General features: G+C 37.5%; 1 protein-coding gene across 1 annotated transcript; it reads left to right on the top strand.

Annotated features, from left to right (window-relative positions):
* Positions 1–1246: 1246 nt before the first annotated feature.
* Positions 1247–26110, top strand: LOC134791634 (integrin alpha-PS3-like). The gene is made up of 22 exons (XM_063762687.1): positions 1247–1433; positions 2715–2851; positions 3119–3210; positions 6693–6807; positions 8162–8317; positions 9352–9462; positions 10648–10736; positions 10922–11143; positions 11504–11618; positions 12155–12328; positions 12624–12806; positions 13157–13281; positions 13448–13514; positions 13614–13761; positions 14078–14217; positions 14768–14981; positions 17795–17879; positions 18220–18282; positions 19260–19404; positions 24531–24597; positions 25329–25446; positions 25697–26110. Exons 1-22 carry the CDS (start codon positions 1291–1293, stop codon positions 25859–25861), a joined length of 2874 nt encoding a protein of 957 aa, XP_063618757.1. The 5' UTR covers positions 1247–1290; the 3' UTR covers positions 25862–26110.
* Positions 26111–26665: the final 555 nt, after the last annotated feature.

The raw sequence follows: 26665 nt of genomic DNA, 5'->3' as shown, positions 1-26665 counted from the left end.
AATAAATAATGTAAACATATTTATATTTCTCGTCGATTGCACCTAACTATCACACTATCAGCGTTACCGCGTCGTGTTGATTGGCCAACAAGATTTGTTGGGCCAGGTACGAGCTGTACCGAGGCTGACAACCCCTGTCCCTAAGCCGCTTACCCAAATCCCTCACAAGATCCTTGGCCTCCAAAGCCAATCTCTCGAATCTTCAATGAATCAGCCTACCTTTTGCTACATAATGTCTTATATCGGCGATGCGAACGCAAATGACCCTGTTACCACCTAAACGTCATGTAAGGTAAGAAAAATACCCTCTTCATCTTGATTAATATCTACAGTGTTGAACGATGCATCCATCGTCAAGCGACAGAGATATAGGTATCAACTATAATTTAAGCCTTCTCTCAGGGGAATAATGGCGAAAATCGTGCAATACCTACATAATACACTACATCATTATTTATTGATCATATAGGTAGATGGATTGATGATGATCCCTACCTATTATAAGACCTCCTTACCTACTTACGTAAAATAAACAATTACACATAGTATAAATCTTAAGGTTCCGTCACACAGGCGCGTTTTCCGGGCGGGGCGTGAGCGCGGCGTGAGCGTTTTATATGTAAAAGCGTCACGCCCCGCTCACGCCCCACCCGGAAAACGCGCCTGTGTGACGAAGCCTTTAACCACAAAATTATATCAAATAATATCTTACTTAGTAGGTACATCATTAACTAATTAATGTGATTAGTTATGTGTTGTCTAGCTTTATTGTGGCGCCTAACCAACTTCAGACAATGTTATCGAACTATGTACAATATGTACATATTGGAACTACATTGAAATTTGTAAAAATAAATACTTACGAAAACTTTTTTTTATACCAACCGATTAATAGCTAACGCGAGTCTATCTAGCAATAAACTAAGTAGTAAAATTTAATATTGTTTTAGAAATAATACTGAATGGCAATAACTGATTGCATAAAAGTATCTCTATAGAAAATATAAATCAAAAATACCTACCTACCACAAATCGGCTAAATAAAATCGCAAGTATAGGGATGCAACACCAAAGTAACAAGCTTTGCGGTAAAAATTAAAAATACTACATTGAAAACTAAACTTGATACATTTAAGTTGCAACAGTGTCAATATTTAGTTATCCGTTATCAGAACAATTGTAAGTTGGCGGTAATCAGTATGTATTTTAACTCGGACGGAGCGGGTGCTCTCTAATGACGGTACTTTAACGTAATACTATTAATAGCTTGTTAAATAAGTATATGTAGAAATGAGTGTTTATGTAGCTTTGTGCGTATTGTTAGTTAATTTATGTAATGGCGGTGATGTATTTCATGAAGGAAGCAAAATTAGTTTTCATTCCAATAATCAAGAAGATTTCTTCGGATATAGTGTCGTTTTTGGAGAAAATAGGTAAGTTCAGTGTGACAATGCATCGGTAATGCTCAAACTATTACTCGTATTAAACTACCTATACAATAATTATACACACATAGATATAAATATTTATAATTAATATGAGAATATAATATAGTCTGACAAAAAAAGTAGAAATTAAAAAGTGGCAATATTGTAGTATCGTTCCGTTTCATTAGATTGATTTTGATTTGAAAGGGACGAATACTACAGTATTGCCACTTTTTAATTTCTACTCTTTATTGCCAGACTGTAAATATAGGTACAGTCAGCTGCAGAGAGAGGTGACCCCCCCCCCCCCCCTGCATAGACTGATTGTATGCAGGGAGGATCACCTCTCTCTGCAGCTGACTGTACATATCCAAAACTACGAAATATGTTTATACATAAATATTCTCATGTCGACGTAGGCACAAAGATGTTTTATTGCCAACCAGATCAGAATTATGAAATAAATACTAAATAAAACATTTTACACAGTACAAACAAAGAGTATTTTGGTGTCAATGTGCTTATATATATAAAACCACGAGCAAAAAATATGCCCTTAGTACAATAAAGGATGACTCACGTTAGACCGGGCCGTGTCCGGGCCGGAGCTTCCGGCGCATCGTTTTCTATGGAAAGCATCACGTGATCGCCTGTCATGTCATAGAAAAGTAAGCGCCGGAAGCTCCGGCCCGGACACGGACACGGCCCGGTCTAACGTGAGTCATCCTTTATCAAATGATTGTCATCCACTTCCATCATAAAAAGCCATACAATCAATTTGTTTATTTAAGCAAAATTGGAAAACTAAAACATTAATATTTAAAACTATTCATTATATTTTAATTAATTAAGAGTACACAGCAAGCTCTGCCGAATTTCGTTTTCATTTTAAAACTACGTGTTGGATTGTAATGAAACTTGCACATAGAATGAAATGAGGTATATCTATGCCTGTAATTAGTTTAATAGCTCCAGCTTATGAAACAAACAAAATAGAGCAAAAACAAGTTTTGTATGAAATACTTAAATTCACTGCATTTTTTAAACTATGATATCTGAAGCTTACATAAAATAATTACAAGCATAGATATACGTTATCCTATTGGAAGTACAAAGTTTCAGGGCAATCTAGCTAGTTGTTTTTATGGAAAACCGAGCTTGCTGCGGACTCTTAAAAACTAAAACAATTGTTGTCGGTAACACTAAATTAAGATGTGACAAGATTTAACCGAGCACTTAATTGCAATTGATATAATCTAGCACTGAAGCAGCTTCCTATTTTTTCAGTAATTTACTAGTAGGTGCTCCCAAGGCAATCCGGCCAGGATCGAGGCACATGGCGTCTGGTGCGGTGTTCAATTGTTCGCTTTCTGACCTGCATACGATGAATATCACCTGCTCACCATTGACTCTGGGAAATGAAGGTATTTTTACAACTACCATGCTCTTGGTACCGACACATTTCTGCATAACAGTTTCTAGGCCACACTATTCGCTAAGGTATTAATGAAGTTGATCTTCATAAAATAAAGCTCTTAAAGCAAGTGCAAATGAAGAAAACACATACTGTAAAAAAAATACATTAAATTATTATTTATGAGTCAAAAAATCATTATGTTATCTTGTTCCAGACGTTAGGTTATGGAGAAGAGGCACTAGTTTTACGTTAATAGTAATTAGGTATTTTATAGTTTCAGCTCGTATCAGCAGTACCAGAGATTTCTACCGCGATGACATGTGGTTTGGCGCAAGCATCGCAGTGGTGCCGACGGGGAAACTGTTGGTACGTGTTACTAGAGTTTACCAAATTTGATTGTTGGAGAGGATAGCGTTTTTGTATGAGTATGTATGTACACTTCTGTACGGAGCGGAATCCTGGACAACTTATGCAAAACAAGAACGCCGGCTGAACACCTTTCATATGCGCTGTCTGCGGAGCATACTTGGCATCACATGGAGGGATCGCGTGACAAATGAGTCTGTTCTAACCGAGGCACAGCTCCATAGTATCACAGCCACACTGAAGAAGAGACGACTGAGGTGGCTTGGGCATGTGTATCGAATGGAACGGACTCGTTTGCCACGTCAAATCCTGCTAGGAGAGGTTGCAGACGCAAAAAGACCGGTCGGGCGGCCAATGCTGCGCTTTAAAGATTGCGCGAAACGTGACATGGTTGCCTTTAACATTTCATGCAACCAATGGCAGAAACTGGCCGAAGACCGACCCGTGTGGCGTCGTGCTATTCACGACGGTCAATCCAAGCACGACGATGCCTGGTTTTCCTCATTAAAAGAAAAACGCATGAGGCGCCACGAGCAGGCCTCCAACCCCCGCCCACCTGGGGGAGCATACACCTGCCGCGTGTGTGGCCGAGGGATCCTCTCTCGTATAGGGCTTTACAGCCACGAACGCAAGTGTCGTAACCAGGATGCTGCTTAAAACATCTGACACAGATGACAAAGGCCTGTTATTATTATTATGTATGTATATGTATCTAACAAGGAGAGGAAAAAAAATCACAGATTTCGTGCCTCACACGACTATCGAGCACATTGGAAATGAATCTATGGAATTCGAAAAAATATTGTCGCTGAGCGACGAGAAAGTCTGGATAAGGAAAAAGTTACAAAATAAAACTACAACGTTGAATGATAATTATTTTATTCTTAAATTAACACAAGTATCCTGGACATAACGCATGTGAACAAACAAATTGCAAAATTTCCACACGCGTATCGAAGTTTGAATAATTGTCGCCGTGGCGCATAAGTATAGGTACATATTTCATTTTTCGATTAATAAGCGGGATATATTAATGCTCAAAGTACAAGAAAATTATTACACGGCAAATCCGTAGTCATCTCGAGAAGTGGTAGCCACATTGCCGTTATCGTCACTCGAGTCTTGATCGGCAGCGGCCCATTTGCTGCAAGTTATGAAATTTTCCAGACAGCAGATTGACGCGACGAGAGATGACCATAACAGCGTTTGTCTATGTTGCACCAAACCTGAGTTCCAATAGGTACTACCAGGGTTCAGCATCAGCTATCTTGGGTAATGCTCTACCATGTGATCATCATGACGAATCGGATGTCCAAAACAGCGCGTGCCTATGTTGCACCAAACCTGAGTTCCGCTAGGTACAACCAGGGTTCAGCATCAGCTCTATCTTGGGTACTACTCTCCTAAGTGCTCATCAAGACGAGTCGGATGACCAAAACAGCGTGTGCCTATGTTGCAACAAACCTGAGTTCCTTTAGGTACAGCCAGGGTTCAGCATCAGCTCTATCTTGGGTACTACTCTCCTAAGTGCTCATCGAGACGAGTCCGATGACCAAAACAGCGTGTGCTTATGTTGTATTAAACCCGAGCTCCACTAGGTACTGCCAGGGTTCAGCATCAGCTATCTGCTAGCGGCCGCCAGCAACATGCTGAGGTGAGACCATTTCGTGGCACTTTCTCTTTTTTACTCTACCTCTACCTCTACCTCTACCTCTACCTCTACCTCTACCTCTACCTCTACCTCTACCTCTACCTCTACCTCTACCTCTACCTCTACCTCTACCTCTACCTCTACCTCTACCTCTACCTCTACCTCTACCTCTACCTCTACCTCTACCTCTACCTCTACCTCTACCTCTACCTCTACCTCTACCTCTACCTCTACCTCTACCTCTACCTCTACCTCTACCTCTACCTCTACCTCTACCTCTACCTCTACCTCTACCTCTACCTCTACCTCTACCTCTACCTCTACCTCTACCTCTACCTCTACCTCTACCTCTACCTCTACCTCTACCTCTACCTCTACCTCTACCTCTACCTCTACCTCTACCTCTACCTCTACCTCTACCTCTACCTCTACCTCTACCTCTACCTCTACCTCTACCTCTACCTCTACCTCTACCTCTACCTCTACCTCTACCTCTACCTCTACCTCTACCTCTACCTCTACCTCTACCTCTACCTCTACCTCTACCTCTACCTCTACCTCTACCTCTACCTCTACCTCTACCTCTACCTCTACCTCTACCTCTACCTCTACCTCTACCTCTACCTCTACCTCTACCTCTACCTCTACCTATACCTCTACCTCTGCCTCTACCTCTACCTCTACCTCTGCCTCTACCTCTACCTCTACCTCTACCTCTACCTCTATCTCTATTTCCACCACAACAAGAATGCATAGATTGTCGAATAGTTGAATGAACACGTTATCTACGCCCGTCTCAAACAGGATAGATAGAGTTAGACCAAGAAAAATCTGCAGCGATTTTGACAGCCCACGCAGAGCAAGTGTTATTCTGCTGTCATAATCCCGATAATTCACAACAAACACCGACAACGAACTCTGCGAAACATGAAGTCATAAATGTCATGTGAAAAATGTCGTTCTGACTTTTTGACTATTTTAAGGTTAAGCTACAGGGCAAACCCTTAACCCGATCTCGTCTTTGTTTTAGGCTCAAATTGTAGCTGACTTAATTGTCCAGAGCCGTTTTTCTCATATTTTTGATATCATTCTTCGTTTCCAAATTATCGAGCACCAAAATCAAAAATTCGGAAAAAATTGAATTTTATTTTCACTATTTCGACCATACCTTTTTTCGTTTTTGACTTTCTCGAATTTTCGCACCTTACAGCTCTCGTGATTATGCGTCTTTTGAGCCTTTTTTTAATATCATATCTTCACAACTTTCCGAGATATAAGAGGATCGCACTTTTTCGTGAAATCGGACCCTATACTGGAGCGAACGAAAAGACATTTCCAATGTCAAAAGTCATATCTTTTGTAAGTGATCGGTACCTTTCATACTTTAACATGTAGTTACAGAGACGCTCTTTGAAAATATTATATCACTAAGAAAATGTTATTTAATTACATTTTAATGTACTATAGCGCAATTTAAGTAGGTATTTATTTACTATACCTACCTAATCCCTATAAATCTCAAAGGCGGCTCAAATCTGGCATGGGTAATCTTATAGACCAAACTTCAATCGATCACGATCAAGGCGTTCGTTACTTGTCAGACTGATAGATATCACCTATAAGTAGTGCAGTAAATTAATACAAATAAATATTACCTAGGTATATAACAACTTATGTTATAGGTACTAGAAGAGGATTGATAACTAAACTAAAAGGAAAACATTGATAACCCAGGACTTAATACTTCGTAGGCAGGGTAACTACTGATTAGGCTAGGAGGCCGTCACATAACATAAAACTCTTCTGATACTCGTATGTCCGTTTGATAAAGGTCTGTGCACCACGCTGGGCCAGGCCGTATGGGGACCGGCATCTTCTGGCGAACGGGGCGTGCTACCTGCACACTAAGAGACGCAATATCCCGCTATACCCTCTCGGTGACATGAGTGAGTACCTTTTTAAATGCATGTTAATATGTTAAGTGTAAGACGTTGAGATATATGTATATGTGACGTCCCACGGCGAAAGGTACCTTATGACGGTTGGCGCTTACGACGCGTACCTATTATTCTTATTGGAGCATCGTGAATAACATCGTAAGCGCCTACCGCCATAAGGTACCTTCTCCAGTGGAACGTCACATATTTTCTTTCTTTCTTTCTTCAAAAGTTGAATAAAGCTTGGACATTATTTAAGCGTTCAAGTTACAATGAAATAAAATAAATAATCGTTCTATGTGTAATTCTTATTCGCAATTTTTAACATTTTTGGCAAATAAAAATGGCATCTTATACATATCAATCTGAACCAGCATCAGCTTCGCGCATTTTTGGGAAAACAATTCTTTACCTACATGTTTTGGTTAGAAATAATATTGAATAGGTACTTTTAACGAAAAAACATGAATAGTCACGATTTTTTTAATAGCACAATATCAAAAAGTGCATCGAGCTATCTTGCATGTTTATTTATTTACTGGGTACCTACACAAAACAGAAAATCAACACGAAATGTCTTTGTTTAAAAATTAAACATTCATGCGAACAAATCCATACGAGGGTAAAAACGTAGTTGCAGCGAAAACTCCCGTCAAAATGTCGAACAATTGCGGTTTTCGGTTCACGGCATTTGGGCTTTTTGAGGCCATTGTGTTTGATGCGGCTTTCTGGTTAAGTGGTCTACAAAATTTCATCTAAACCTAGCTAGGCGAACCTAACGGCTTGCTTTTTGTATGAAGCAAATAATATGTCAAAAGATGAAATAATATGTTAAATACTGATTCTGAATTAAGTACTCCGTAAGGAAACTATGTATTGTTAAATACTAAATTTTTCTTTTTAAGTGAACTTCATAATTTAAATATTATTTAATCTTAATACCATTCCAATTAGCTGACCAAGGGCGGGTTTAAATTCGGCAAGCTGTACCCGCACCTTTTTCATTACTTACACAATTTGTTGCACAATGTTTAGATTAATACTTACCTACTTACTCCTTATACTTAAGATGGACTAATTACCTACCTAACCCTTACACTATACCTAAGAACTTATGTAAAAAGTAATGAAATAAACGTATTTGTATTTGTATTTGTAAATCTATCTACTTTATATATACTATTATAAAACTAAAATTTATTCGAAAAAATAACGCAAATAACAAATTGTGTCACACAGTACAAGCATAAAAAAGTCTGTGTAAAAGCTAACTTTGCACTGACTTACACAGAATAAAGTATGAGAGTGTCATAAACGTCATATTATTCAATTCAATTCAATTTTCATATTATACAATTTTTAGAAAACCAAGCTTTCATGACGAGTGGATCGCGTAAGGAATACGGACAGTACGGCACACACCTCAACTACTACGCGTACGCGCAAGCCGGCATGGCGGTCAAGGTCACGGGCAACGGCAGCATTCTCATAGGAGCTCCGGGACTGCTGCAATGGACAGGTTAATTACATACATACATACATATAATCACGCCTATTTCCCGGAGGGGTAGGCAGAGACCACGGATTTCCGCTTGCTACGAACCTGACATACCTATTTCGCTTTCATAACATTCCTCATACACGCTCGCCGGTTTAAGTTAATCGGTTTAGGTTAATTAAAACTCGCACAATCTAGGGTAGCCCACATGCACAGACTACTAAGGCGGTCTTCACATTAAGCCGCGTATCCATTAGTGGCAGCCTCGGGTCGAGCGGCTGCCTCGCCCCGAGGCCGCGCAAGTAGAGACGCTTGCTCAACCTGAGGCTCGCCGCGACACGAAGCAAGTTCGTGGCCGCGAGCCGAGCCATATTTTGTCGGTTTTTTACCGTGCTCAAAGGAGCCTCAGTCCGAGCCGTGCATTTGATGGAGACGATCGACGCGTTTTGGCTTTAAACTTGCGTTGCGGATCAAGCTGAGGCGATTCGCCTCGAGCTGATCACAACGTGCCTCGAGCCTTTGCCTCAGAGCGAGCAGCCTCAAACTGAGGCTGTTTACTTCAAGTTGAGGCTGCTCGACCCGAGGCTGCCTCTAATGGATACGCGGCTTTAGACGCGGATCGGCGCGATGTTTCGATATGCAGAACTGCATGAATATGATAACCGCGTAAGCGTAGGTACACGCTAGCCAGCGCATTGATCTGGTATTATCATTGGATTGCCGGGGCGGATGTACTGGACGGTCTGTTTCTACTTACTCCATGTAAGATAGGTAAACAAGTATCTCATCATCATGTCGGTATGTTTTAAAGTCACGGCCGACGAAAGCATCCTCACCGGAGTGGTTTTTTTATTATGTAAGGAATGAGCACTTACCAGTTTACCTATTTCTCTAAGGTGCCGAGATTACAGAGAATAGGCACGGTACGTACCATATGAAAAGGTACTGCACAAGCTACAATCATTGATCAATGTTGTACATAGTAAGGCTAACCTTCATAATATTATTTTATATAAAGGTTTATTTTTGTTAATAAATTATTCATGGATTTTCAGGAGGGATTGTTGATTACATGTACAGTCCCGACGTTAACAGTGTATACTTGAGCAAGAAGCCGACAACCAATCCGTTCTTCACCCCTGATGTTGGTCCCGACGATTATTTAGGTAAGCGATATTCCTTAAAAGTCTAAAAGTATCATATAATTATACGACTAGGTATGTATGTTTGATGTACTTATTTTTTTAATGTACAAAGCTACTGGTTACAAACGAGCAACGATCGACCAACATATTCCATAATTGACTGAGTTATGTGGCCACACATGTGGTATTCGGCTTCAAATTATCGTACTGAGACCTCTTTCATTGTCCTTCCAATCTTATTTCAAGCACAGGCGAGGTGAGTATCCACCATAGCAGTTCCATATACCTACCTACAGATTTATCATAACAAACAGAGACGCAGTTATATAAGAACAGTAGTAAGATATACTATAGCCACAACATGCGTGCAGCCCACCAACTCGTGACAGTTCGCGCGTAAAAAGCACACGTGAATAAGAAATGAGTATGTAGTCATGGAAACTCCCCGAGAATGGAGTGCTTATTTGTGGAATCGCTCAATAATGGTTTTATGAACTTTTTAGTCGGTCATCGTTGACATACCGTGATCTTGAATTTGGACATGAATCAATTTAATCACTAAAGTCGTTGGCTTAAATTCAGAATAAAAATCCATATTGTGATACCTATCAACTATCAAAAATTGAGCAACGAAATATCTGTTTATGAGTACCTAGGCAGATATCTTCTGGCCAGGTTATCTATTTGTTCGGGTCACTTGGGTCCACTGACTCAGCGGTCCGATTTTAGCATTACGTGAGTCATTGTAGAGCTTCCTGGGCAGTGATAACACTTTTATTACGATCCTTGTGCGCCTCATTAACTAAAGTTTTCATTATAGCGCAGCGTAACTCAGATAACCGATGGTGATTAACCTTTTGGACGCCAAATACCGATTAATGTGGTCACAGACCACAGAGCAACATAGACCTACGTGCATATACATAAAGTTCAATTTCAGTTTCGACACTTGGGTGACGTGGCGTCCGAGTGACAGCTTTTGTGTTTGACACGGCGTCGAAAAAATGAATAAGTAGACACATTATTGGATAACTCCGGAAGCTATAGGTAGTAATTAGAGTAAAATATTATGATTATCAGATTACCAGATATGATCCTCAGACGTTCATAATCTTAAGAGATTGTAAACAAGGTCTAATATTTTCATAATAAGTAATTACGGAATATTTATTGTGAAATTTAATTTGACATGAAATTTAATCTCAGGGTACAGCGTGGAATCCGGTATTTTCGAGGATGGTGGTAAAATCCTCTACGTAGCCGGCGCGCCCCGTGCAAAATTAAGCTTCGGGCAGGTAAAACAACAGAATTATAACATAATTTAGAAACAAATTCATTTCAAAATATGTAATTGGTACTTATTAAATTTAAATTTATAGGTATTTACTAATTAACCAATTTTGGGATTATAAAATGCATTTTACCTAAAAAGACAATTTTGTACCGAAGGAAACCCTCATGCCCTGAATATGATTGCCAGGTTCTCGTGTTCGAACCTGCAAGCCGGGAAGCAGATCCTCTCAGAATACGAGCAAAAATAGAAGGTCCACAACTCGGCGCATACTTTGGAGCAAGTCTCACCTGCCTCGACATCAATGCTGATGGCAGAACAGACATCTTGGTGGGAGCCCCTAATTTCATCGGCAAGGGAGAAGATGTGTACGACCAAGGAGCTGTGTACGTTTATTTAAATAAGGAAGAGGTAAACATTAACACACATTAATGTTTTAACATATAGGAATCGTAAATACGAACTGAGAATGTGATACGAAATTCACAATATAAATTCAGATCAGATATTCCAGCTCTGACATTATAATACTATACCTACTTTCAAACAAAATTAAATCTAATGATTTTGGTTATAAAATACTTTTTTTTTTAATTTTTAGTTCAAATACAAATTACAGTACTGTAGGTACAGTACTGTACAATTTAGTTAGAAGATAATGATTTATATTCAAGCATCCCTCAATTTTTCCATACATGAGTTTCATGACTCACTTTTCATGTTAATTGCTTAGCATATCTCTGTACTCTGAACATTATCCTTACGTTTCAGGCTACCGGTTTTATACTCGACTACGCAGGTCATGTGACCGGCTCTAGCACTAACGGCGCGAGGTTCGGAAACGCCATCGCCGATCTTGGAGACATCGACGGCGATGGATACAGAGGTAACTACTTAGAACAAAAGAAACAGGGTGAAAATGTAGTTTATCATGTAAATCCAGCTGCAAAATTGCATGGACTGTATTTTTTATAATGGATCCATGCAATTTCGCAACCTCCTGTGAATTGACCTTTCATAATTTTTACTGATAAAATGCCATTAACCTTGATGGTGAGCATATGTTTTTTTGAGTTACTTAGACGAACTGGGAAGAGCTTCTTAGTTCTTACATCTAATTTTTGATACACGTTAGTTTACCATAAAAGCCGACATATCATCAGTAGGGAATAAAAGCTTTATGTCGGATATAAAGGCGACATACCATATCACTGACGAAAACCCACTAAGTAATAAGATCGGCTCACAATGTAGCTGGTTCAAAAATCCCCATGGCACTAGCAGTCCTACCTTTATAACGGTAAATAAATTATCATTTCTAGATCTTAGCATCCCCAAAGTTTGAATTGGTTTCATTTGAACTTTCGCTTCCTATGGGAAATCAGTTCTATTGAATTTGACAACTCTGGTATTTGTTAACAGACATTGCAATTAGTGCGCCCTGGGAAAACAATGGTTCGGGAGCTGTCTACATCTACCGAGGCGACAAACGCGGGGTGAAAAGTCAGTATGTACAAAGGATTGTGGCAAGTGAAGCCAGGAACTTCGGCATAGCTATTGCAAAAGGACATGACGTAGACGGGAACCAATGTAATGGTAAGGCCTATAATGCCATATTTGCATTGACTATTTCCTATTTTTGTCAACTTATCGATGACACGGCTAGCTGAATTAGTTTAGAGTGTATGCTACTTATTAACGATCCCGAGTTGGAACCGTACAAGTTCAATCTCTTGTGTCATGTAATGAGCACAAACAGTTTTAAAATTTCCTTTTTAAAATAACCTTAAACTTAACGTAACTTTAACTTTATTAATTAATGTTTGATATCTTTAATTTATTAATGATAATGAATTGCCAGAACAGTAAAAAGTTGCATAATTTCTTTTAGATTTAGCCATAGGAGCGCACGCGACCGGCACAGCTTACATGTACAGATGTATCCCGACCCTGACGGTGCACGCTACCATCAAGATTGATCAGGCGCTGGACTTGCCTCAGAATGCAACAAATTTCACTGCTGAGTTCTGTATCTACGTAGCACCACAACACAATTGGTCTCATTCTTACATAGGTAGTCAACGAAATACTATTCTTAATCGAACTGCACGTGTAGACTACATTTCTCCCGTCGCGGCGAGAGCATTGCGGCAATATTGGAAGTCGTGCTTTTTGTATGGAGTCGCGTGAGTTTTGACATGATATGCTAAACGTGCAAATGAGTCGCCAGGTCAATGTGAAGTTTTCTATATACATATTTAAGTCTCTGAATACGTAGAGGATTGGTATCAAGCTCTTATAAGACATATGAAATACAATTCGTAATAAAAACTACTAAACAATGTATTTAACAGTAAATAAAATGAAAAAAGAAACTTGAAAGTTATAATTGTAATAAATTAATAAAATAACTATTTATTACAGATCTTAAGGCTATAATAATAGTAGATCCTGAGGCCAACCGAGCAATGATTGATGGAGACTCTGAATTCACATATAAAGCCAGACCTGGTATTAGCAAATGCGAGGAACAGGTTGTTAAGGTTAAGGTAAGAAATTTATATTTTTATTTAACAACCACACATTCCTGAGGATAAAAATTGACGGAATGGTCATAGCAACTCTTATTCTACATTTCAAAATTTATTAGCTGACTTGCATCAATGTTTGTATTTTTTAACTCTAATTTTATATTTACCAAAAGTTTTTTTTCAGCCTACGGCAGATTTATCAAGACCGATAGCAATTAAATTCGACGTGGAACCTATTGAAGTTATGCCAAGTAGGTTTAATGAAAGTCTAAAATTACTTTCTAGATATTTATTATTTTCTAGATATAGAGTAGGTACATAACTTTGAAATATTACCTACTTATTTCCAGAAAACTCTACAACGTTTTCCCCTGAGGCCGTAAGATTATCGGATGACTCCACGCTGCAATCTGAGTTTGATATTCAACTTACACGGGACTGCGGGGAAGATCTAATCTGCAAGCCCTGGCTGGACGTGACTTTGGAGACGATGTCTGAGTAAGTTCTAAGAAGAGAACATACCAATTACCATTTAGTTGTAACTACCATAAGGTTGCTTAACGGCTCGGCCACGACTTTGCGTGACTGGCGACGACGACGGCGGCGGCAACCATAGGCTGGAGCGAGACACAGCGATCGGACCTTTCATTCCCACCTATGGTTGTCGGTGCCGCCAGTCGCGTAATATCGTGGCCGAGCCGTAAGGTGCACGTGACCAAGCGGGGTTCGCTTGGTTGACTGAGTTGCTTACGATAAATCTATTCTCACATTTCATCCTCTAGCTTTTCAACGGATTTACAATGAACCTGTCCAGTCCTTACGTTCCAGGAGCAGATAACAAACTGGGCGCCATCATCACAGTGCTGAACAAGGAGGAACCAGCTTATGGTGTTCGAGTTCATTTGATCTTACCAACTCAACCCAAAAGGGTGCCAAAGAATTGTAATTTGCAAGGTAAATAAATTACTAAACAAAGTAACTCACACATTTATAAATTATAACACACACATAGAAACTGGAAGAGTAAAAGCATGCTCGATCGCAATTATGCTAAGTTAAATAAGCAAACATGCGATCGAAGGTTTTCTTCAATTGTCCCCATGGAGAATATACCCTACTAAAGTGTCATTCTATGGAACTTGCTAACTATGTACCTACTTAAGGGGCCCACTGATTAACAGTCCGCCGGACGGTATCGACCTGTCAGTTGTTCGGAGCTGTCAAAATGTTGTTCTAACTGACAGGCCGATACCGTCCGGCGGACTGTTAATCAGTGGGCCCCTTTAAACAAAAGTCACTCGTAAATTCATCATTCAGAGACAATTTCAATATGGCGGTTTGTTTACATAGTTAGCAAGTTTCATAGAATGACACTTTAAATATACATATCCTGCTATATATACAGCATCCTTTTCCCAACGTTTCTCGTCAGTATAGCCAGCATTAAATTACTTTCGTACGGCCCGGTGTGACCTATTGCTTTAACACAGTTTTGACTTTCTAGGATTGAACATGAGTTGTGATGTAGTCTCACCGCTTTACCGCAATCAGTCAGAATCGTTTGAAGTAGAGCTGGAGTATACGCTAACCACTTTCGAGGAGGATATGCTGGTCATATACGCCAGTATTGAGGACCCGCTCAACAGAACCGTCAGTGATGATCCTATACAGGAATTGGAGTTGAATATTTTTCCTGAAGCTAATATTAGTGTTAGTGGGTAAGTTAAGATTTTATATAAGATTTTTAACCACGTTATTAAATAAAAACGCTTATTGGCATTTGTTCATATAAGCTACAAACATGAAATTATCGAAATTTACAACATTGAAACTCTAAATAATAATGAATACAATATTCTCTTTACAGGATTCTCTGCCTCTGGCTTGCCTTAGCCGGCCGGCCAGAGTGGAGTCGTTAGAGCTATAAGCTCCAGGGGTGGAAGTGAAATATGCATAAGACGCGAGTTGGCACAGTGGCTGTTAACAGCCACTTATGATAAATTATGATAAATTATGGTGGCTGTTAACAGCCACTGGGTAGAAAGCGGCGCACACCTCTCGACACCCCTGAGCCGCTCACACCGGTGTTGCCCTTGAGCCATCCTAGATGTCGCTTTTTGTGGGGGCCCATCTTGTGAGGGCGAGTCACCGTCTGCCGGAAATAAAATTGCATACCGTTTTATTAGGCAGGCGTCCGGTTTTTTACCCCATAGCTCAGTACTTAGTCCATCGCTTTCACCCAATAACCTAGTTCATTTTAGATTCCATCAACTCTCAATAGCCCTTACACCCTGGCGCGTGCGTCCCATGACACGGGCAAGGGCAGCATCCGCTCGGTGTATACCCCTTACATTTCATTAAAGTGTCAAAAGGGCCTCTACGTGTTGGCTTCGGCTCCGCGCACGCCTCCCAAAGGTCCGGAACACCATTGTTCCGTGATGGGAAAGAAAAAATACAATATGTTATTTTGAGACATTTAATTCGGAATTTCAGTTGTTAGGAATTCGGAGATAAGATTATGCGTACATAGACGCATTGACAAAATGTAAGGTAAGTACCCCTATTAACGAGGGGGTTAAGCAAGTTTTTCAAAGATAGCCAAAAATTTAGCATAACCGGCGGTGTATGGACCAAGACATATTTTTTTATGTTAGTTTGTTAATTAAAGTTTATATTATTTTAGTTTCTGGCCTTGTTTTAGAAAATTATAAAGGAAAAAATAATTATTAAAACCAAAATGTCGATATCGCCTATTACCGTGGTAATGGACCACTGTTACCCAAATACCGCGGATATGGGTTCCTTTTTACGAGGGTGGATAACCCGTCGCATTTTTAGTTCCACAATTATGATAAATATTATTTATTTGACAATAAAGGATAAAAAATGGTATATAAATACCTACGCCTTTAATATTATAAGACTTATTGAATGAATTTAAAATAAAAATAGTTGGTTCCTTTAACGCTAAAAACATCGTGGGTTACCCTTTAAGTGTGATGCTGTCGAAATTCTTGTTTAATTTATTACCTATCTACGTTAAATAAATAGATACTTAATTATTTCAACCGGACGTGGAGGGCAAATTGCGCCAAAACGTTCAAGCTATCAGAATTATATTCTACACAATATACAAGATCTATGTAAGTTAATGTTAATGCTAATGTTAATGTTGTATGTTTGTGTGTCTATTGTATTATTAAAATAACATAAAATATATTTTTCTACTCCAGCACTTCTATTTGTCGATTAAATGACTGCCAGTGATATCGAAATCAACTACGTTTGAAGCGCGGTGCGTAGGGGGCCGTGTCCTTTGTCTATTTATGAAAACAAATATCACAATAGCCATGTGTTGTATTTAAAAAAAAATGCTATCTTCTAGGCAAAGATATAAAAACCAATATTTACTTTGTCTTTATATATCATTTTGTGGTTGCTGCCTTAGAAAAAATATTGCGTGCAACGGTACATAATTAGGTCTGAAGATTCTCGGGCCTGTCTTCGGCCCTTGAATTTTAAGAATCCTTATTATGTACCTGGTATACAAAAGACTATCAAAAGTGGGTATTAGGTATTTTAAGAATCTATTAATATCAAAGCCATGAAAGTTTTGGGTGGGTCTGTACTAGGTTCTCATACAGCTTATTACCGAGTGATGTCTTTTCTAACCATCGTTAAACGGTTCAATTAAAATAATTTGAAAACTCATTTACGACTAGTAAAAATAAATAGTTATCTTGTATTTTTTTAATACGATCAATATGGATGATTCTAAATATTACAAAACAATGGTTAAAATAAACTTTATAACCATACTTTTGTTTTTATATCAATACTTGAACGAGTTTCTCATATAAGGGATTCTAAGAAAACGTCTGAGAAAGTGTCTAAAATTTTAATAAATATTAAGAGTTCTTGCATAGATTTCATACCACGTTAATAGCTCTTTAGCTTTATAGGTGGCTAAATATTTCAATAACATTTAATGTCACGGAAATGTGCATTTATATATGAATATAAGATCGCTCGAATCTAAAATACCGTTTCCGTTATTACCGAGGTATACCTCGAAATTAGGTGTCACTCAAAGAAAATGGAACCTAACACCGATGTTTTTAAATTCCTATTTTTTTACTATTGGCGAGCAAATATCGCAAATAAAGTATTTGGGAATCATAAAGATAATAACTAAGAATCAATCTTTTCATAATATTTACCATTATTACGCTAATCACTAAATAGAATACGCGTTTACTTACTTGAGGTGTTGCGTGTTAGTATGGAGCAACCAAATCTTGCGCTCCTTATGCGCTAGTTTACGATTTTCGACTTTTTTGCGTGATGTTTTCTTAGTAGTGTTATACTTATTCGAAAGTCAAAAGATAAGGCTTTATTTCTGTGTTCTTAGATTCAAAGAAAGTTAATAAGCTTTCTTATTAAACGCTATTTTATACTTACCGCGGTAATGAATGCCAATTTTAATGGGGTCGTTAATAGGGGTACTTACCTTATTGTCTTTTTATTTCAGAAAAGCGCTTCCCAATGCGACGGTGCTCGTGTCCAGAGAGAAGCTCAGTAAAGGCAGCCTAATTCCCTTTGTGCACTACTTTGAGGTCAGTCGCCAGTGAGATATCGGATGAGACTTTAAACATGGCATTCCTTTATCAATACCACATCAAAAATACTGAGTGTACTAATGTGCCGCTGGAAAGTTTCCAAAGTTGCGAAATGTATAAAGTGCCAAATATCGGAAATTTCTCAACTTTGTACGGAGATTGAAATATTCCGATCCCAAAATATTTTCATAAATTTCTGAACATGTTCAACATTTAGCCAATTTTCCGCAACTTGCACAATTTGCTCGTCTGTAACCGGATGTAAATTTCAAAAGATTTTATCAATCATTTTTTATCACTACCTATTCGTAATCTCAATAATATATTTTTGGTGCAGGTGACAAATACTGGCCCATCTGACTGGCCTCTTTTGGACGCGAGTATAATCCTGCCAGAAAAAGTAAGTAAATTGATTTTTATACCTAATAATAATCAGATTCCAGTGTTCGTAACAAAGCAAATTCTAAATGTCATATCGTCTGATTCATGATCATATCAGACATGTAAATAGTTTGACTTTAATAGATCTCTTGATTGGAAAAGGAGGGTCCGCTAAAAAAGAAGGCGTTGCGTGTCTGAATTGATTGTGATTCATAATATTGAGAGAGGAAATGCTTCAAAGAGATGAAGCCGTTTTTAATCTTCTTCCTCGCGTTATCCCGGCATTTTGCCACGGCTCATGAGAGCCTGGGGTCCGCTTGACAACTAATCCCATGATTTGACGTAGGCACTAGTTTTTACGAAAGCGACTGCCATCTGACCTTCCAACCCAGAGGGGAAACTAGGCCTTATTGGGATTAGTCCGGTTTCCTCACGATGTTTTCCTTCACCGAAAAGCGACTGGCAAATATCAAATAATATTTCGTACATAAGTTCCGAAAAACTCATTGGTACGAGCCGGGGTTTGAACCCGCGACCTCCGGATTGAAAGTCGCACGCTCTTACCGCTAGGCCACCAGCGCGCCGCCGCCGCTTTTAATAACTACATAAATAAAGTTTTTACGTTATGGCGTCCGATTTCGAAATATCATAAAAAGGTAGAGTAAATAAAACTGGTGTAGAGTTAGACCGAGACAAGTCTGCAACGATTTTGATAGGATAGCACGCAGTGCAAGTGTTATGTGAAATTATGACGTATAAATAACACTTGCACTGCGTATGCTATCAAAATCGTTGCAAACTTTTCTTGGTCTAACTCTAAAACATTGATTTTTATTTTATTATTAAACGATGCGAACGACGCGCGACGAACAAAAACGACCTTCGCCGATTAAGGAGTACTATTGACAATTTAATAATAAGTGGAGTAACTTAATATATCGTAAGAATGGTTTATATGCCACTTAAATCAAATCATATATCCGATTGCTTTTATAGGTATCATTATCGAAATCGAAGGAGGGTTGCGTGGAGGATGTGACCGGCATCGGCAATGCGACGGTACTTGAGTGCACTTGGTCGGTCAGCGCCAAAGTTTCCCTACCGGTGGTGCTGCCGTTGCGGTACGACTTGAAAACAAATGGTAATAATACTAAAATTTTAAAGTTATTTCTAACTACAATGATTATCCCAGGATTATCCCGAATTAAAGTGAATATGTATTTATATTTTATGAGTTTAACGTGTTAATTATTATGAGAGTCAATTTTATTAAGTATCTTATTATGATCGTGATTCATAATATGGTAGAGGAAATGCTTGGCCGTGGAGGCCAAGCGCGCGCCGTATATACAGGGCCTTAGCGGCGCGCCTTATAGATGCCACAAGGGACCAGAGGGCTGGCCAGTATTTTGCTCAATAGTCTAGTAAAACATGGTCTTCTCTTCCCAGAGTGACACAAGCCTACGTCACAATAACATTGCCACTTTATATAGCGCTATCGCATATTATCATATAGCGCTGTCGCATGATGACGTAGGCTTGTGTCAGTCACGTGACCACGAAAAGACGGGAAGAGAGTACCAGGCGGAGTATATTATTATACCATGATTTTGCTCAACGCATCAGTATTGCCATACAACGTGGCAATGCGGCCAGCCTTCTGGGCACACTGCCCATCGGCAGTGACTTGGGGGACATTTTTTATTTATATAGGCTCTTTATTTTAAGTTTATTTAGAGATAGTTTGCATTATTATTTTTAAGCTAATTTAATGTTTTATATTTACTTAATAGTGTTGTAATAACAATTACCTATTTTATTATCTTGATTGTAGGTAGGACCAACACTACACCTTATAATACTTTACCTGCATATATTATTACGAAAAAAATCCTGTAGGTACAGGTAGTAAAATATTTAGGTATTTATTTATTTAATTCGAGAAACTAATAACTTGAACGTACAATCAATTAAATTTAAAAGCGGCTGAACGGATTTGTATTTTGGTACTTAGGTATTCAGTTTACAATCTAGGTATCATGTGATTCTCAACCGATGGTTGTCCTTAAAGGCGCCCGAAATGGTCACAGAAATCACTAAAGCTACGAACCACTGACCTAATAAATTAACAACCCGTAGGATACTTTTATTTCCGGAAATTATGTCGAAAGGGATGAAATATGGGGCGGATATTTGTATTGGAGCGGCATAAACGAAACCCATGCGGACGAAGTGACGGGCCGTTGCCCGTATCTAATGCACATTAAATACAATGATTGACTTTGTATTATTCAACGGGATTACGGGTCCCGAATGTAAATTTTGGTCAGATAAATAAGTATTTTACCAAGTATTTCAATATCAAGAATTCAAACTTGAGAATTTATCCGAGCAAAATTTACATTAGGGGCTGTATATTTAATCCCAACAAAAACATAAATGTGAAATGAGAGCCAAGTTCAATATTAAGAATATGTGTCGTTGTTGACTCGCTGACAAAAGAATTGAGATCTATATGGGTGCCAAGTTCTGTGTTGTGTAGAAAATCCTGAAATTATAAAGGATTTGACTTGGCTAGTTTTTACCAACAAACCAAATTTTAGAAAATTAGCCTATACGTAAAAACTAGCCAAGACAACTCCTTTATAATTTCAGGATTTTCTACACAACACAGAACTTGGCACCCATATAGATCTCAATTCTTTTGTCAGCGAGTCAACAACGACACATATTCTTAATATTGAACTTGGCTCTCATTTCACATTTATGTTTTTGTTGGGATATCATTACTTTTTGTACAGAAATTACTATAGTAGGTATTCATCAGAAAAGCAGTTTGCCTAAGCTGAAAAGGAGACCCTAGCTAACGCGCGGTCAATTGTTAAAAAGTTTCAGTTTTCATATTTTTTTCTTTTTTATACGCCTAATAGTCTAGCTTCATGCCAAATATCAAGTTTCTAAGTGATCTAGAAGTGGGTTAGGTTTTTGGTTTATAAGTATTACCTAATTAATTTTTTTACATGTAAATATCAATAATTTCCAGTTTTCAGATTTTTCCCTCTATATAAACCTAATAGTCTACCTTGATGCCAAATATCAAGTTTCTAAGTCATCTAGAAGTGGGTTAGGTTTTTGGTCTATAAGTATTAACCCATTAGCGGCTGAATTATTTTTATGTCGCCGATTTTGATGATTTTCAGATATATTAATATATTATGCCTCAGAAACAGAAATATGAAATTAAAATTTAAATCCGACCTGTAGTTTAGAAAAAAAATACTGATGCCGCATGGCATCGCTAGCCCTCTACCGTGTCAATAAAAACATGTTGTTATTTGTCAGCATTTATTGAACATGAAAGTTATAATCACATTTGGCAAAAAGTCCTGCAACATTGTAATCTAGATTGGCTTTTACACTGTTCCAAAGCACATTCTACGTACATCCTCAGCACATGGTACCAAATAATGACCAACACCATCATAGCGAAAATCATCAGCAACTCGGATACCAGTCTGAGATTGTCGCAACCCTTGAGGACAGACTGTTTATTAAGAAGTCTGCATACGTCTGTATACTAATAACCAGCAAGTGATAAAAACTGTCATCACAACGTAGCTTGATGTTCCCAATTCTACTATATTGGCTAGAAAATCAGTGGCTCGGCGTATAGGAAGAGTCGGTTTATGGTTCTATCTGAAGTTCTCTATGGAATGGAAACCGGGATCACGATGTCTTAGATGTAAACAGCATCACCCTACCACACCAGATATCTTAATAACAACCAGTGATGTTACTAATGAAGTAACAACCAACTAAGTGGGTTGGACCTAGATAGACTGTGTGGGCAAGAGGTTCAACATAGCCACTAAAACTCAAAATCCTTACTTTTTTGACAGTAATTGTATTCGAGATTTTTAAAAAGCCCGATAAGATTCTAAAATCATGATGAAAACGCTAACAAATAGGGGAAAATAAAACATAGAACATGTAACACATATCAAGTGATAAGACCACATAAGCGGCTAATGGTGCCGTACGGCATCGGAGAATTTTCTCATGCCATATACAAAATCTGAAATCAAAATTTAATAGTCTATGTATATCATTGCATCAATTATACATCCCACGTCCTGATAAAATACATTACATAAATATTTTACCAGAAAACCAACGATTTCTGACCAGTTTACTTAGAATGAACACCAAAAATTTGTATTTTTTTCTATACCCAATTTTTGGGTACCTGAAACCAGCAGGAACAATTCAAGTTGCTTAAAACATGTAATTAAATTGATAACTGGTATCCTTGAGTATGTAATTAATCACAAAACTCCTTCATTTTCTGCTTATTGTATCTTTAGAGAGCGAAATACTAAGCACAGGAAAAGCGATGCCGTATGGCACCGCTAGCCGTTAATGGGTTAATTATGTTTTTTCCATCGAATTATCAATAATTTCCAGTTTTCAGATTTTTCCCTATATATACACCTAATAGTCTACTTTGATGCCAAATATCAAGTTTCTAAGTGATCTTGAAGAGGGGTTAGGTTTTTGGTCTATAAGTATTAATTTTTTTCCATCGAAATATCAATAATTTCCAGTTTTCAGATTTTTCCCTCTATATACACCTAATAGTCTACCTTGATGCCAAATATCAAGTTTCTAAGTCATCTAGAAGTGGGTTAGGTTTTTGGTCTATAAGTATTAATTCTTTTTTTTTCCATCGAAATATCAATAATTTCCATTTTTCTGATTTTTCCCTCTATATACACATAATAGTCTACCTTGATGCCAAATATCCAGTTTCTAAGTGATCTAGAAGTGGGTTAGATTTTTGGTCTATAAGTATTAATTATTATTTTTTCCATCTAAATCTCAGTAATTTCCAGTTTTCAGATTTTTCCCTCTATATGCACCTAATAGTCTACCTTGATGCCAAATATCAAGTTTCTAAGTCATCTAGAAGTGGGTTAGGTTTTTGGTCTATAAGTATTAATTCTTTTTTTTCCATCGAAATATCAATAATTTCCATTTTTCAGATTTTTCCCTCTATATACACCTAATAGTCTACCTTGATGCCAAATATCCAGTTTCTAAGTGATCTAGAAGTGGGTTAGATTTTTGGTCTATAAGTATTAATTATTATTTTTTCCATCTAAATCTCAATAATTTCCAGTTTTCGGATTTTTTCCTCTATATACACCTAATAGTCTACCTTGATGCCAAATATCAAGTTTCTAAGTGATCTAGAAGTGGGTTAGGTTTTTGGTCTAAAACTATTAATTATTTTTTTTCCCTCGAAATATCAATAATTTCCAGTTTTCAGATTTTTTCCTCTATATACACCTAATAGTCTACCTTGGTGCCAAATATCAAGTTTCTAAGTGATCTAGAAGTGGGTTAGGTTTTTGGTCTATAAGTATTAATTATTTTTTTTCCATCGAAATATCAATAATTTCCACTTTTCAGATTTTTCTCTCTATATACACCTAACAGTCTACCTTGATGCCAAATTTCAAGTTTCTAGGTCATCTGGAAGTGGGTTAGGTTTATGATATGCCATATGTCAGTCAGTCACAAAAATGCCGGTTTTTAAACGTTAATTTATCAGTAACTGTTTGAGCTACGTTTATGAAATTTTGTATTTTGGACAAGCTAAGGGGCTTGAATACATGTGCCAGATTTCATTAGTGTAGGTTAAGTAGGTTTCAAGTTGTGAAGGGGTCAAAAGTAGCTCGAAATGGTTCGTGTAATATTACACACGGTTGCTGCGTCGCCAGTTCCTTTTTCTTTGAACTTGGCTGGACACGCTACCGCGTGTCTAGATATAATGTAAGTATCTTATATCTTCATCGTCGTTATTGTGCATCGTCATTTTCATCATACCTAAATGTTATAGTCGTTTTTATGAAGTAAATCGGATCTTTCAGTATTATTCTGTACAATTATTTACAGTATGTACAGTATTTGACTTGCGATTTTTGCCCTCAGCATGTTAGTTCAAAATGTATATTTTTATATTTTTGCAAGTAACTCGTATTTATGTGTCAACATTTTTTTAAACGAAATATAAGAATAGGTATAAGAAAAAAATCAAAACTTAAAGAATTTAGAAATCCATGCTTAGGAAAAACAATTAATGATAAGGCCAAACTTGTATGGAAAGAAGATTGTATTCCATTTTTGCTAGTGAAATCTTCGCTCACCAAGAATGCAAAAATATTTTTATACTTGAGGATAATAACAATTCATTGATATTCACAGGCAAATTGCTAGAAGAGGCCTCCGAGCGCAACATTACCACAATCTTACACCTCTACGAGCAGAATAAGTAAGTTAAGGATACTTTACTGGATTTTCCACGGCTTTGGCGATATTAAATTCGTGCCTTTCGCTGCGCTAGTCGGTTTTAAATGAAACACCTGCTGATTTTATTTATTCTTTGTGCGACGAGCGCTTTTTTATTAGCCGTAAGTAAAGGCCTACGAAAACTACTACCTTTCACAATAAACTTGCCAACCTCAACGCCAACCTAGTGTACCTACTAGGTTGGCAAGTTTATAACGAAACATTACAGGAACCATATAAAACAGGTAAATTTCATTCTCAACCTTTACTTTAAGTAAGGCCTTTTATATGAAAATTACAAATTATATATTTTCTTTGCTCTTGATTATGTTTGTTAATTCTTTGTAATTTTATTCCAATTAGCCTCACGGAAAAGAATAAACTTATCCAAAGAAATATTTAAATAAAATGACTCGAACAAAAAATCATAAAAACGATATCTATATTAGATAGCTCAATTTGAGTAAGTATTCTTTTTGATCTTTCAATCATAATCATTTATTTGTCGCAATCTATGGTAATACAGATGTTTTAAATTTAAATGAGTACAGTACCCTACTTAGGGCGTGACAACATGTTATACGTACATAGGATACACACTTTTCTATGGCACATAAAAAATAGGTGGCACGTCATCGATGCAGCTGGCGTGTACTTGGCCAATTTTTACTTATAAAATAAATAAATAAATAAATATTATCCGTTTGATTTCAGGACTATTTCAATTACTACCAGACTAGTGTTGAGTCCTGTTCCGCCCATTTGGCCTCTAATAGTTGGCATTGTCACTGGATTGCTACTGCTGGCTGCTATTGCCTACGGATTATATAAAGTAAGTCAAATCAATAATACGTGACTCTAATGAGTGGCATAAATTAACAGATTTTGATTAAATAAAATGTATAAATGCTTATTATATTATGTACCGGTCGGTATGCAATGATAGCATATACATAAATGTGAAATTTATTTTTCTCATTTAATCCTAATTTAGGTACTCGTACTTTACATAACATTGTTAAGTGTGTTCGGGTTTTTTTTATTTATTTAGTGAAATCAGTAAATTGTATGTTTCATTTCAGTACGGGTTCTTCTCAAGAAAACGTATCCCGGATTTCAATCAACTACAAGAGCAAGTAGCTGAAGAGGACCCTGGTAGTTCCAACAGTCCGCCCTCAACGCCCCCGGAGTCTATGCTTCCCAATGACTCCACTCAGGAGTTGTTGTTAGAATCCGACTCGGATTGATCTCGCAGTGCTTTTCATTGGGTGTTTCGTGGGAGTAGAAAACAAATGAAACTTTTCACTGGTCCGTTCAATTTGCTTGATGGATCCAGCCCTAATTACGGAGTTTCTTAAAAGGTGGAACAGTATCTGGATTGCTAAAAAATTTTGCATCTTTGGAAAGTTTCCGACGTTAAATGAGTAATTTTATGCAGTGCTCAGAAAGTCATTATTAATGATTGCGTGGATCTATTCAAAATATAAGACTGACAAGTGAAAGGGTGAAATAATAATACTGTGTTCACATTAATTCTATATTTCAACTAGGTATGTTTATGGAAATATCTTACCAAGTATTTAAAACCGAGCTTTTAAATTAAGTATATCTGTGATTAATAATATGAAGTAATTTTTATTACCTAATATAAGCAAGATTTTATTTTTATATTGAATAAAACAAGAACCAAGAGTTTCTTTTAACTAGTTTTATCAATATGTAGGTGTTCTGAAGGGTGAAGTCTCGCTCCTTGTATAGTAATAGTTTTATCGCCAAAGAAAGCTAAGGGAAGGTGCATTTTTATTTTTCTTGTTACTAGAAACCTCTATATTTAACTAACTGCATTCTTGGCATTAATAAAGAAGAAAGAAAGATCGAAAATACTTTATCATATTAAACGATAGTAATACGTATTAGATAAACGTGCTTATTATTGAATTAAACTATAATTATTAAGGAGATTCAATGATGAATACCTACATACTACTAGTTGCCTATTGTTTGTACAACCATTGCGCAGGATTTCTTGTTCGACTTGTTATTTACAAGCT

The sequence above is a fragment of the Cydia splendana genome, chromosome 1, assembly GCF_910591565.1.
Source record: "Cydia splendana chromosome 1, ilCydSple1.2, whole genome shotgun sequence".
Lineage (NCBI taxonomy): Eukaryota > Metazoa > Arthropoda > Insecta > Lepidoptera > Tortricidae > Cydia > Cydia splendana.
Note: the sequence above shows the minus strand (reverse complement) of the source record. Positions and strands in the feature narration are given on the sequence as shown.

What these genes read in the sequence shown, in the direction of transcription:
- LOC134791634 (XM_063762687.1), top strand. Translation starts at nt 1,291, where the DNA reads ATGAGTGTTTATGTAGCTTTGTGCGTATTGTTAGTTAATTTATGTAAT. An exon ending in TGGTCCCGACGATTATTTAG is followed by an intron (nt 9,463 to 10,647) that starts GTAAGCGATATT and finishes ATTTAATCTCAG; the next exon opens with GGTACAGCGTGGAATCCGGT. An exon ending in GTATAATCCTGCCAGAAAAA is followed by an intron (nt 18,283 to 19,259) that starts GTAAGTAAATTG and finishes TTGCTTTTATAG; the next exon opens with GTATCATTATCGAAATCGAA.